At 44.6% G+C, this 14,891-nt stretch overlaps 1 protein-coding gene across 1 annotated transcript in view; it reads left to right on the top strand.

The window, feature by feature from the left end:
- CNTNAP2 (contactin associated protein 2) overlaps positions 1 to 14,891 on the top strand; it is a 1,911,935-nt gene that overhangs the window by 1,763,989 nt on the left and 133,055 nt on the right. Inside the window, exon 20 of the mRNA XM_045864107.3 lies at positions 2,441 to 2,574. Coding sequence (XP_045720063.1) covers positions 2,441 to 2,574 — 134 coding nt within the window. The remainder of the gene's footprint in view (positions 1 to 2,440; positions 2,575 to 14,891) is intronic.

Genomic DNA, 14,891 nt, shown 5'->3' with positions numbered 1-14,891 from the left:
TGGGGGCTTGGTCTAGGGGGTAGAAATGGAGGTGATAAAAAGAAGTAAGTGTTGGGGTGTATTTTAAAGATAGAGCCAAGGAGAGCTGCTGACAGATCGTGTATGTAATATAGGAGTAAGAGGGGAGGCAGGGCTTTTGGCAGGAATAGCCTGAAGGTTGAAGTAGCCATTAACTGAAATGTGGAAAATTGAGATGGAATACTTTTGGGGGGGAAAGGCCAAGAGTTGGGTTTTTGCATGTGATGTATTTGAAGTGCTAGTAAGACCTCTCCTTTAATGGGATTGGGAGTGAGGAAGGAGCAGAGAAAGAGGGGACTCAGCTAACAATGAAATGAGGCCAAGAGGAATCATTGTTAAGGAGAAACGGATTCGGATCAGGTGGTCCAGGCAGAAGACCACGCAGGTGAGGTTCAGGTGGTGGCCGTCAGGTCCCTGAAACTGCACGGTCAGCACAGAGGCACCAAGACCGGCCAGCTCCGCGTGGAGCTGCATCCACCAGGAGCAGGGCTCCCCTGGGATCCACCCAGGGTACCCCCGGGGCCAGAGGATGCCTGTGCTTTGATGGAGTTGGACGAGAGTATGTGAATTCAGACACACCTAGGAGGTGAAAATCAGCAGTGCTTGGTCAAAATGCTATAAGCAAACAAATCTAGGATAAAATACTTAGGTAAAACTCAGAAACAGGGAAGGTTTGTCAAATTTGCTCAGAAAGCGAAATTAGGAAATACAGTTAATTTTTTATTAATCTCATGTATGCTGCTCAATTCCAAGGACACGGTCGAATATTTAAACCACCTGTGTAGAATATTTAAACCACCTGTGTAACGCTACAATGCCTAAGTAAGGGAGGGCAGCATTTAGAAACTGTTGCATTTATTTGTGTACATATGGATATGTACAGACATGATCAATTTCTGGGAAAAGACGCTGCCAAATATTTAGAGTAGTTATCTCTTGATGGTGGGATTTCCGGTGACTTTCTTTTCTTTCTTTCTCTTTTTTTTTCTTTCTGTTTACTTTCAAAGTTTTAATTATCGTATTTTATTTCACGACTTAAAAATCAGTTTATCCGTTTTGTTCCTCAAGAAGGAAAAGGAAAGAGGCAACAAAGACCGTGTGAGATGATTTACAGTTGGCCAGACTCTTGCTAGGTGGCTGGCTCCGTCTTCAAGCTAGGGGATGTCAAAGACTATTAACATGAAGATTCCAATTTCAGTTAAAAATGAGATAAAAAATTGATGTCTTTAAAAATCATAAATAAGAAATACAAGTTATGTTTGCTGTGCAGATTAATTAACAGCAGGATCTAGAATATTATATCAGTCTTTTTTTTTTAAAGATTTTATTTATTTATTTGACAGAGAGAGGGAGAGAGACAGCGAGAGAGGGAACACAAGCAGGGGGAGTGGGAGAGGGAGAAGCAAGCTTCCCGCCGAGCAAGGAGCCCGATGCAGGGCTCGATCCCAGAGTCCTGGGACCATGACCTGAGCCAAAGGCAGACGCTTAACGACTGAGCCACCCAGGCGTCCCTCAGTCTTTTTTTTTTTTTTTTAAGATTTTATTTATTTATTTGAGAGAGAGAGAATGAGAGACAGAGAGCACGAGAGGGAAGAGGGTCAGAGGGAGAAGCAGACCCCCTGCCGAGCAGGGAGCCCGATGCGGGACTCGATCCCGGGACTCCAGGATCATGACCTGAGCCGAAGGCAGTCGCTTAACCAACTGAGCCACCCAGGCGCCCGTCCCTCAGTCTTTTTGAATATTGTCTGTCATTACTGGGGAGAAGCACGATGGAGAGAAAAACAGAATAATTGGTTGAGGCCAAGTGAGCTGGAGTGGAGGGGCAGTGAGGACTCGAGGGCCCGGGAAGTCCATCTTTCCTTTGATTTGCATTCAGATTGATGCAGTCTCTAATCTAGAATAAAATTTTTTGTTTTCTTGGTCTCAATGAAGCCACCCCAACTCCCATGTATTTATCTTTTGTAAATTATGTTTATTTTTAATATTGTATCCTCATGATTCTTTCATGTGCCGAATGTCACACTTTGCGGATGGCGTGAGACCATCTCTGCATCCTGCATTTATTTTTTATTTCACATGGTATTTCGTCAGTCTGCAGGCGTCTCCACAGTCCTATATTGTATATGTTCTCATCCTCCTTCCCAGGCACAGTCCCAGCTTGGATCATTTAGACCGTTTGCCACTTCAACATGAAGATGATGGTCACTGATGGCTCACTGTTGGTAGACTGTAAACTACTGTGGGCCCAGTGCTCTTAACCCTTCTGGTTCAGCATGCCATTGAACTAGTGAGTCAGAATTCAGAACAGCCACGGTATCGGCGGACAGCAAAGGGGCAAGCCTGAGCATCAAGGGGGAAATCCTGAGCATCCAATGAAACCAAGAGCAAAGAAATGACAGTTTCTTTTCTTTTCCTTATATAGGAAGCTTACAGATTCGGTACAACCTGGGCGGCACCAGGGAGCCCTATAACATTGATGTAGATCATAGAAACATGGCCAATGGACAACCCCACAGTGTTAACATCACCCGGCACGAGAGGACCGTAATTCTCAAGGTATACATAACGTGCACACATCGGTTGTATGTGATACTGTATTATGTCTCTATCCTCTGTTATACTTGGATGCTGGTTTTGTTTTGGGTGGTTGGGATGGGCAGAAGAGATGCTTATTACACTTTCTCCTACAAAGTCCTAACCAGGAAATTAAAAAAAAAAAAAAAAAAAGTCCTAACCAGGGAAGTAGTAGGATATATCGCTACTAAAGGAAAGATAATGACGGAGTTAATGGTGAAGACGTTTCTTAGGGAGAAGGTGAATAAATGTTTACTAAGTATATTCTCTGTAGCCTTGCTGCTTTTAGGCTCACACATCTGTCAGTCTCATGTTTTTATCTATCACACCATCTTTTTTTCTCCATGCTCTCAGATGTCTGAAGCTTATCCTGTTTCCCAGCAAAGGTTATTTTGGTTTATCTGACTTCTTTCGCTACTCCAACACAACATGAATTAACTATAGGCTTTTTTTCACGGCGGATGCTTCACCGAAAAAATCCTCAAAACACAGACCTTCCCTAGAATCTCAGACTCTGGTTGTAGGCTTTCAGCACACAAAGGGATGGTTTTATTATGACAGTCAAATTTTACTTCCCGTTCATTGATTGTCCCTACACCCACCACTGATTTTTACAATGAAGAAACCAGCCTGGGAGGCACCATGAATAAAACATGGCATGAGGAATTCTCCCTGGGAACTAAGCCAAAAGATCAAGGATGGGAACTGTCACTGCATTCTCTAGAAGGAGTTCAAAATAGGTACCTGTCAGGAAAAAGAATAGCAGGGGTATACTGTTTTGTCAGAGAGTGGAGTGCCATTTGGCAGGGGTTCAGCAGCCACTCAGACCTCATTCGGATTCGGCTGGTTGCGGTGGGAAGTTCGGGTTGCAAAGAAAAGGCACAAGTCCTGCCTATGTTTGAGCAGCGGTGGATGTCAAATTCATAACTTGATACGGAGTTTATGCTTGGCCTTTAGCAGGAAATGCTAGAGGGTATTTTAAGGACAGGTCTTTCCTAGGAAATTGACAACGTGCAGTTACAGTTTTTCCTACAGTCAATCAAATATGTGTAAGTAAGTTTGCCTCTCGGTGGTGGGCAGAGTCCCTGGGCCTAGCACAGTGCCTGGCTCATCTTGGAAACTGCAGATTATTTCCTGAGCAAAACCAAGCCCATCTTGAACCATAACTCCAGGTTTATTCAGAATAGCCAGCAAGGCCAGGAGTGGTATAGTTTATATCATTACAGGACTGGGATGGTTTTATGCCGTTTTTTCAACATTATATGTATTGGCTTTTAATTAGAAACATTCTCTTGTCTTACCCCATGCCATCTGTCACCTCTTTTCAAGTGACATCTCTTGCCGTTGTGGCATTACAGAATAATGTTAAAGTTAAAAAGAGCTCAACAGTCAGCTTTCAGGGCAGTGTGGTGCAGGAGGCCTACCTGAGCTGTGGAACCCTGCAGAGTTAGCTCTCCCTGTCTCCAAGAAAATGTTCTGTGTGTTAGAACTGAGCCTTGTGGGTGGGGAGCCACGGCCACAGAGGAGGGCCAGGTGGTAGAGGGGAGAGCAGATCTGATAGAGCCATTTCTGGGTATACTTCCCAAAATGAAGTCCAGCTTCTGGCACATTCTGCCAACTGGGGATTCTTTGGAACTAACCAGCAACTCTTTTTTTTTTTTTTTTTAGATTTTATTTATTTATTTGAGAGAGAGAGAGCACAAGTGGGGGAAGGGGCAGAGGGGGAGGGAGAAGCAGGCTCTCCACTGAGCAGGGAGCCTGTCTCAGGGCTCCATCCCCAGGACTCCAGGATCATGACTTGAGCTGAAGGCAAACACTTAACCGACTGAGCCACCCAGGTGCTCCCTACCAGCAATCCTTTAAAAACAAATATCAGTTTAATGAGAGCTGCTACCTGCCACAGAATTATAGATTGCCCTGAAGACGGGGAGAGGGATAGGCTCTTTTAGGAACTTGGGGCTTTCGAGGCATGGAAAGCCAGAGAAGTCTAGATAGGGGACAGGCCAGAGAACGCAGGGAGTCCAGGAGACTGAGGAGGGCTTCGGGGAGAGGCCAGTTCTATTGCTCAGAGTTCTTATGGTTGCACATGACAGAAAACCAATTCAGAATTCATTTGTAGGGAAAATTCCTAGTGTAGGTTATAGAATTTAAGAAAGGGCAAACTGCAGTTTTGGAAGAAAATCCAGGAGACCTGGAGGATTACAAGAAAAACTAGAGGCTGTTGACCCTGTCCTGCCCCTCCCTCCTTCATGCCTCAATCCCTCTATTATCTCTGCTTGTCCACCCCTCTCTGAGGACTGGATTAATACCTCTTCCTGCAGGCTCCCTCTGTTACATATCATGGAATGCAGACACAGGAGCATGGGGTGGGCTCGGGTCTCAGTTCTGCTACCAGAAGAAAGCCTCTTGGTTCTCATTTTAAAACCTCAGGGAAGGTCTGTGACTGGACTGGCTTGAGTTGTGTGTTGCCCTATTGGCAGGAGGGAGAACGATGATCAGCAGCCCCAATCAGACACTTAGAGTGGGGAAGTGGGGAGAATCCTCCAAAAGAATAGGAACACGGTTCCAGAAATAGAGACATGAGAGGTGTGAAAACACGGGCTGCGCCACACTTTGAGGTTAGGAACTGCACAGAAGTGGGAAGCGCTCCAAAATCATGGACAAAATTCTGCCATAGGAATTGTACCGAGGGTAGTGAGGGTCCTGCCCTCTCTCCTCCTGTCATTTGAGCAAGGCAATTGCACCAAAAGTTCTGGATGTATTTGGAAAGCCAGACGCCTCAACCCATGTGACTTTAGCTAGGAAAGACCTCGTGGCCTCTGGTGCTCTCAGCCTCTCCAACCCAGCTCAGATGGAAAATAGGATGATGTCAGAAGAAAAAAGATAGGGCCCCTCCTTATGGAAAAGTAGGTCCGACAGACCCCCTGCCCTGCTTTCTTTCCAGCGGGGAGACCTTGTGGAGAATGCAGGTAAATCCGAGGGTACCTTTAGAACTCTGGAAAACACTGACCTTTTTTCTGAAAGCAATCTACAAATCCATCTTAAGAACTTCTACAACCTCAAGAATGTGTGGGAGAGATATAGGAAAATGTTCATCATGATTACTTCTGTGTGAAGAGATTGTAAGTGGTTTGACTTCCTCTAGAGTTTTCTGTATTTCCTCATTTTCTCTTATAAGCACGTGCTGCATTTTTTTTTTTTTTGGTACGTGTTACATGTTTATAATCAAACAAAAATATGAAACATACAGATATCTTCAACCCACTCCGACAGCCCCCAGTGGTATAACATAATATAATGACAAAGATATTCAAATAATTTCAAATTAAAATGCACCTCTAATGAAAGAACAAAAATAAGGCTAATTCAACCATGAGTATAAAATGCTATGGAATGATGCCTCTGGAATTAAGGTGAAATTTTATACATTTATATATACTCACAAACAGCACATCATTCCAACGATGTTTATCAGTGTTTACAGTGTTTTTAAAAGAAGGTTTACTTTCCTAGCTGGTTTTGGCTAAAGCTAACATTAAATTAATTTGCATTCCCTGAGCACATACTCAGGGAAATGGTGCTGAGCCCTTGAGGGAAATTGACCTTGGATGAAACATTTGCTGCCAAAACACAAAGTGCCCAATCTCCACATAGATAATGAGGAGCTGACTCTAGGAGTCATCAGACACCGGAGTGAGCCAGAGCCTGTGACAACCCTCAGGTGGCGTCATTTATGAAAACTCACAGTTGCACCAGGGATAATAGCTGAAGGCTTACCGCCAGTCGAAATATAAGACAAACCCCGGGCAGGCAGAGAGCACCTGAGAAAGTACTGTATGCAATGAAAATTCATGCCAACTAGATGAGTCCAAGACCCAACATCACGAGGAATAATTTCAAAGTCTTGAGTCACAAAGCCCTTCTTCTCGCTTTCCTTCCTTTCCTTCCGGCTGTTCCAAGATTGTTTCTGCTCCCTTGCCTTCTTTTTGTCCCCCATCCCACTGCTCAGGGGACATCAGGTGGGTTGCAGGCAGTCTGAACAATAACATAGGGAATTGAAGTAAGTCCCAAAGGTCTATGTATATTTCTTACATGCCCTGGGTTATATTTACTGGCATAGGAAGCTGCCACATAGCATGGTCCACTTGGGCAATGTCACGTCCATGATCATAGCTCACATTCATGGGTGCTCACTGTGTCCTCGGCACTGAGCTAAGGATGTTAAACATGTCCTCTCATTCAGTCCTCACCAGAACCATATCAGATATGCAGCGTTATGATCCCCATTTTAGAGATGTGGAAACTGAAGCTCAGATCATCCGACATAACTCGCCTCAAGGTCGAGAATGGGAAGCTGCGAAAGCACAGATGGACTTAGGTCTGTCACATTTCAGTTCACGCGTGCTCCTAACCATCACTTAATAGCGAGGTGTCTGGAAGGATGGTCACAAGGCTTTGAAAGTGGATTCCTCCAGGGGCACTTGGATGGCTCCATTAACTGAGCATCCAACTCTTGATTTCAGCTCAGGTCTTGATCCCAGGGTCCTGGGATCGAGCCCTGTATCGGGCTCCCCATTCAGTGGGGAGTCTGCTTGGGGATTCTCTCTCTCCCTCTGCCCCTCCCCCTGCTTGCACATACGTGGCCGCACCCTCTCTCTAAATGTTTAAATCTTTAAAAAAAATTAAAAAGGAAGTGGATACCTGTGGCCAGTAAGAAATTGAGTGATAGGGGCACCTGGGTGGCTCAGTCAGTTAAGCGGCTGCCTTCAGCTCAGGTCATGATCCCAGTGTCCTGGGATCGAGCCCCGCATCAGGCTCCATGCTCAGTGGGAAGCCTGCTTCTCCCTCTCCCACTCCCCCTACTTGTGTTCCCTCTCTCACTGTCTCTCTCTCTCTGTCAAATAAATAAATAAAATCTTTAAAAAAAAAAAGAAATTGAGTAGTATTACAATAATGACAATAATTGTTTTTAGTATGAAATAATTCAAAAATATGCAAAAGCACAGAGAATAATAACACATATGTACCCATCAAACATTACAAATTTTTGCATTTTACTCTATTTCTTCAGACTTTTTTTTAATGCAGTGATAGTCAGGGCCCTTGGTCCTCCTTGTTACAGAGTGAGCCCTGAGAAAGAAATGCAACGAATGTGTTTCCTGCAAGGCCGTTCGATGTAGCATCTCTAATGAAAGTTAGGCATAACTTAAACATGGATTTCAGTGGCGCCTGGGTGGCTCAGTTGGTTAAGCATCTGCCTTCAGCTCAGGTCATGATCCCAGGGTCCTGGGCTGAGGAGCAGGGTCGTTGGACTCCCTGCTCAGTGGGGAGTCTGCTTCCCCCTGTCCTTCTGCCCCTCCCCCCCAGATGCTCTCATGCTCTCTCTCAAATAAAATCTTTTTAAAAAATGGATTTCAGTGCAAACAATTCCAGAGGGAGTTGGAGGAGGGGTGATGGGCCCATGAAGGGGGCGAGGGGCTGACATGTACAGCTTTCTGATACTCTGGCCTGATCCAAGGGTAAAACTAGCTCCAAAAAAATGAATAAACTAAATGTTCTTAGAATAACTATCACATATTTGGGGGCTTTGATGAAAGTTAAACAATAGAGAGCTCAGGGATATATTCTCTGGCACAGATACTCAGAGTCTATATTCTCCCAAAACCAAATGAACAGATGGTAAGGATGTCGTGTTCATTTTGGCTTTCATCTAACTGGAGGGCCAGCCCATCTTTGCCAAGAAGAGCTAACAGATTTCTCCTGCAAGCAAAATTAAGGACTTTTATTTTTTTTCTTCTTTTTGTTGGCTAACTGAACATAATAATAAAAAATATATAAAAAAAATTAAGGACTTTGAAAAAAAATAACTCCTAAGTCCTTAAGAACAAATGATTAGGTCCCCCAATTTTTGTACCACAAAGAGCATGACTTCAGTTGGTTTTCATCAGGAATTTTCAAAAAAAATGTTGAAAAAAAATCACTGCATTCTGTCTTTTAAAATAAAATAAAGATGATAATTTCTTACCTGCTATTAATCAGAATTACAACCAAATTATATAAAAACAGTCGCTAATGGAGCCTGCTAATGGAGCTATATATTGAATATGAATCCTAAAAATGGTCAGAGAAGGGTAAGCAAGGGAAACAAACACTGTATGCTCAATGCTTGGGACAGAGGGCAAGATGCAAATATTAGGATAACAACAGTAGCTGCTACAAAGTAACCCTCAAACCTCAGTGGTTTACCCCAATGAAGGTCTTAGATATTTTTAGAAAAGCGAAGTCCTGTGGTCCCTAGTAGTGATGAAATCATGCTAGGCAGGCATTCTGAGGACCCACACCCACCACCCATCCTCCCCTCCCTTTGGCAGGGGGAGTATAGTTCTTGACTAAACCAAATCTCTGTCCATTCATTTGTTTGGCCTCCGTGGCTCTGTCCTCTGGGAGGCTGTACTTTGTCCATAATTTGCCGAGGCCACCTCTGCATTGAGTGTTGCAGATGATGCATTCATTGAAGCAGGGCAAGGGAGGGGTCCTGAGGGGTCCATTTCCTGCGAGTGTCAATTGCGATCAGGGTCGTTTCACACTTACAAGTCTTTTGTAGACCAGTTGTATTGGTTTCTTTGTCAGTACATTTCCTCTAAAACCTGAGGTGGCTTCTGATCTGTGTGCTCTCAGTCAGTTTCATGTTCCAGTAGCAAACCCTCCATCCGTTCCTGGACATAAATCTTGGACATAGGTCATCATTTGCTTCCAAGGGCCGCTGCCTCTCTCTTAAGGTCATGGCAGCTCTCCTGAGGCCATCTGAAGCAAAAAGGCTTGGGTGGGAAGTAAAGACCCTAATTTTACCTTCACCCATGGAGTTAAGCCAGTCTGCTGAGCTAAGAAAGCTTCATATGTCTTTGTTGGTCAACTCTCCTTGCAGTTTATTGCTTATTCTCTGGTGTAAGGCTCTAAATCTATGGACTTTATTCCCTTTTACTGATGTCGAGAAACTGGCCGATTCTTTTCTGAGCCCATCTCTTCTTTGATTCCGGTTCTTTGGAAGCACTTTCCCCAAAGCTACGGGTCACAGGCATTGAGTCTGCCCTCCGGGTTTCATGAGATGACAGGTCTGAAAAAATATTTTATCTCCTACCATCGCTGTCCATCTTCCAGCCACTGACGTCCATTTCTGTAGCATTTGTCACCTGGCCAGAGCCCCAGGGCCACCTCGCTAAGGTTTCCATTATGGGAGCACTCTGCTTCAAGGTGCTGACGTGTGCCCTAGTCTGGGTTACATCAGCTGCTGTAACTAAAAGAATTTATAGATTGTGGTAATGGTTTCACAGGTGCTTATCTCCAGACTCATCAAGTTGAATGCGGTAATTACATACAGCTTTTCATAGGTCAAAATAAATAAATAGATGGCGGCAACGACAAAAAATTGTTAGAGCAGTCTTACTGGCAGGAAAGTGAAAGGTAACTGAATGATGCACGTGTAGGGCAGAAAAATGTGTGAGTTGATATGAAACACTGATGGGCGGGGAAACCTGTTCTGTGTGTGGACAATGGTATGGTTATATGGTGTGTCAGGTAACCTCCTCAGCCAGAAGAAAGTCAGTCTGCCCTGGACGGCCCCTAAGAATCATGTTATGTAGCACTCGAAACACTTCCATGCATAGCCTCATTTGATACACTCAACCTTGTGAGTCTGGAAAAGGCTGGTGCTGTCAGCCCACTGAATGGATGAGAAAACAAAGGGTAAGGATGTCCAGGTGACTAAGAAGGTCCCAGTGCTCACAAGAAACAGACTCCTATCTAGAACCCAGACAACCAGGCCCCTTCTCCGGGGGCTGCTCATCGCTCACACGTTGCCCCTTTGTTACTTTTGCAAGCGGTCAGGAGAACCAGGCTCACCCTGCTAGTTTGCCTTATAACTTCTGAAAAATTTTAAGAGTTTTAAGTAAAAGTAAGTCTTTGGGGGTTAGTGGGTTTTTGTTTTTTTTGTTGGTTTTTTGTTCTGTTTTGGTTTTGGGGGGTTTTTTTCAGTTAGGGTAGCGGGTGGGAGACAGCAAGTAGCATGCTTGTCTGGCAAACTGTTTTGATAGGAAGGGTGGAGAGAGCACCCTGGAAGTTTGGATAAGACAACCTGCTCCACGACTCAGAAAAATGCCACGTGCAGCCAGAAGGTGAAACACGCATGTTTAAAAATCTCTATAGGAAAAGAGGTTGATGGAACAGCTTTCAAAAACTTGTCAGATCTGCTAATAAAGCTTACATGGTTTAAATGTATTTTTTTCTCAAAAATAGCAGTAAAGATGCCAGGATTCCCACCTCAACCCAGGAAACCCTATTAAGGAAATAATAATATGAATAACTGTAGTGTGGTTAGCAGCAAAAGCCATCAACATCTCTTGGGAAACCAAGTTAGCGAACTGACTCAGTGCCATTTCTACAATGTATTGTTGGATGACAAATACAATATGTGGATAAGCACATGCAGTGTGATCTCAGGTTTATAACACTAATGATATGAAGCCTTGGAAACAAACCATGAATCGTATTCTGCTCAATAAGAAACAAAATGCAAAACCTATTATGATTCGTGAAAAATTTTATTCAAAAATTATATTCAAAAATGTTGAAATACCAAACTAGGTGATAGTCTCCTTAGAAAAGAAAAATTTCATGCAATGGGAAAACACATTTGTTAAAAGAAATGACCTAATGACATCAGTGGGGGACCATAAAATCGTAATGTCCCTGTGCGGCGAAGAACTTAGCAGCCCAGCTTTAGGTCCGGTGAGCTTGCACCACATGAAGAGTTCCCGATCATTCTTCAGGTGGGCATGAACATGACCTCCTGCACTTCCATCCTAGCGTCCTCTTCTGCGGAGACACGGAGCCTGGACGGGAGTTAACACCAAAGCTCAGCTGAGTTATTTAAAAACGTGTGCCTTTATTACCCTTGAACTTTCTGACAGTAAAGAACAATACTCTAAAGTATCTAGATGTAAACACTCCTGAAAATTTTAATATCCGAGGTGGTTCGAGCTTTTATTAAAGAAAATAACATGGTTTGGAAACATTAAATCTTTTTAGGGATGTCAGAACAAATAAAGAAAGTTGACCCAGCTTGCCTAAGGCCCTGCTCTTGAAATTACATTGACTGTAACTTCTTCCCTTTGGCTAATTTAGTGCTTATCTACTGGGCATGATGAACTCACAGCCTTGGATGTGCACCACCAGCGTGCATGACAGAAGGGGTAATGGCAGGAATAATGATGCGCCTGGGAAGTCCCTTAGTCCTTCCCTCCCGGAAGCTCTGATACCATTCACTCCTTCTCTATTGGGAGGCCCGCAAATATATGACTACTTCACTTTCCACTCCAGTGGAACGCTGACTTATGTTTAATTTTGTGGAGGGCATAGGTCAATACTTTATTAGTTTCTTGTATCATTACAGTGGTTTAATTCCACAGAAGATATCTGGGAAGAGGAGAGAGAAGGATATATACGTTGGAACTTGCCCTTTCATTTGGCCTGTATGTGAGTCAGTTTGTTTTAATTTTTGTTTTGTTTTCAATATTCCCATGTGTCCAGAGCAGCCAATTCACAATTGAGACACCTATCAAAAACCTCATGACCTCATTAGCTTTTCGTAATTTGGTTTCAGGGTGGGTTATGGGTCCTTGGCCCTTGAAAGGGTATTTCAGCAAATTTTCCTTCTTTAGTTCTGAATAGAAAGTAGGACTACTTGGTGAAGTGTCTCCAAAAAAAAAGACGCACAGCTCTCAGGACGCACAGTCCCTCCCCTTGCCGGTGTCTTCCAAGCCTCCTGTGGTTCAGACAGAGACCATCTCTGTACCTAGAGGTGTGGGCACCAGATTTAAGGACACAGTGTCTTGGTATACAGTGGAGATGTGTGATGAAGATCCTGCTGGAGAAGACAGAGTGTTGTCAAGATGATCCTGGACTGTTCCACTAACAATGCACTTTTCATATATTTTAAGCCATAGGAGGATTGCCAGGAACCTCACACAGTGACGTCTATTTGGTATTAGCCTCTGATGCATGTCCACCCATGACAGGAAAGTTCCAAAGAGCAAACATTCCGCAAGCCTGACATGGATAAAGTCAGGTGTTCGTCAACACCATTCGGTGAGGCTTCTCACTCATATGAAGTGCAACTAAAATTAGCCCAACTTCATTCAAAAGAAATATGAGGAGAACAAATATGTGGTGTGCACCTACTAGATAGGAGGAACCTGCTCTCCTGTCCAGAAGAGAAGTATCTTAACAAGTTACTCTAACAACGTGCAAGTAATAGGAAGAGGATACAGATGGGGACGCCTGGGTGGCTCAGTAGGTTAAGCATCTGCCTTCAGCTCAGGTCATGATCCCGGGGTCCTGGGATCGAGCCCTGCATCCAGCTCCCTGCTCAGCCGGGAGCCTGCTTCTCCCTCTTCCACTCCCCCTGCTTGTGTTTCCTCTCTAGCTGTCTCTCTCTCTGTGTCAAATAAATAAATCTTTAAAAAAGAAAAGAAAAGAAAATACACACGAAAACATCAAGCATCATCTGTCATCCAATAAATGCTCTTTCCCCTCCTTCCTTCCCAGTTCCCTCCTCTTTCTTAAAAGCAAAACAAGTGAGAAGCAGCTGTTGACGTCATTATCAACAGGGCCTTCAGGATCAAGGCTCCTGTTCTATGGCTTGCAGTTCGACCCACGGAACACATCCTCGTGTTTCTGCGGTCAACGTTCTGCTCCCTCCATGAGCCACAATCCAGAGGAGGGGCCATCAATCACACAGACACGTACCAAGGGCCAATTGAAGTATAAGCTTGTGCTGAGGAAGCACAGAAAGGAGGGGAATTAATCATCCTGGGGGTGGAAGGAATAGATCAGAGAAGACTTGCAAAAATATCAGAGCTGTTCCTTAAAGGTTTTAAGGTTGGGGGGGCACAAGGACCACATTGTCTTACTTATTTTTTACTGCAGGGATTCAATATTTGCTCTTCTGCAATTCATAAAAGTTATACAGAGGAACCTAACGAAAAAATAAGTTCAACCCATCCAATTCATCTGATCTGAAACAGAAAAAGGCTCATAATGAATATGTCAACACTTCCAAGTTTTTCATTTCTTCTCGAAAGCAATTTCATCTGCAAATGAATTATGCACTCCAGGGCTAGACAAGACCTCCATTCCTACGCTCCAGAAAAATGTGTTTACTTCACTTTACATTTCTTACAGCTCAGTAGGAAAGCAGTTGCAATTCAGTTTGTGATGTGGTGTAGGGTTTGAGATGTCAGTCCTCTCTTTCTCTCTCCAGAATACAGCAACGCTTATAAACCCAAGGTTGGAGAGTTCATTGCCCCCCTCCCCCAAGCACGTGAAGTCCATAAATCATCTCTCAAGAAAGAAGATGAGGTTCCGGGATTTCTATTTTGTCTGGCATGAAAACTGAAGTCCAATCTGTGAGGCTCTCTTAGGGACTGTGATTCTCGAAGCTGGTTTTCAGTACAATAGGCCGAGCGGGTTGTTTCCCCAAGCACGGGTAACTGAAAGCAGGGTTTCATCTCACATAAATGTGTCTCCTCTCTGAAAAAATAAACGCATCTTACCATGCGGTCTGAGGTTGCGAAGGGTTACGCGCTGCCCCTCTCCGCACTCGGGAGAGGGAAGAGGCCACCGGGATTGAGCGCAAGATCTGGGCGGACGGTGGGGCCCGCAGCGGGTCCTGAGCCAGTGTTGAGATGCCCTCTAGTGGTCAGTTGCCATAACCAGTGCTGAGCGCTGGTTTCCACACACTTTCTACACGCTCTTCGCATCCCGTCCGGAGGCATGGGTTGTGCACCGGACGTTGGTATCTATTAAGAAATACCGGGATGGCAGTGGGATGGGGTGTTGCTTACACAAACGGGAGCTTGTCGTCGTGTCCCGAGGGCACGACCCAGGGACTGTCCTCACACGTGCACGTCTCACAGCTCCACCCCCGAGCCCTGGACGCTGGAGGGTCCCAAGCAGTGTTTGCTGAGTGACTGAGTAGACGAGTGAGTCGAGTTCATAACGAGCGAGGGTCGTGAGCACGCCCCGTGCGCTTGGTGGATCCTTTCTACCTCCTGAGGCACATTTGATGCATTCTCCCCTCAGCCACCACGTAGGGAACAAAAAGAATGAGCTCGCCCCCACCTCCCCAACACGTGTGACATGAGGAAGCGTGTTCTAAATGCTGGAGGGGACAGCAACAAAACAACTGCGGGTGGAAGGGAGGGTCCAGGCCCGTAGTTCAAAAGCGAAGTGAAGGAAGGGCA

This window comes from Mirounga angustirostris, unplaced genomic scaffold, assembly GCF_029215605.1.
Source record: "Mirounga angustirostris isolate CCGP_5_RB_7025 unplaced genomic scaffold, mMirAng1.0.hap1 SCAF_12, whole genome shotgun sequence".
NCBI lineage: Eukaryota > Metazoa > Chordata > Mammalia > Carnivora > Phocidae > Mirounga > Mirounga angustirostris.
The sequence above is the reverse complement of the archived record's forward strand: the minus strand, read 5'-3'. Positions and strand labels throughout refer to the sequence as shown.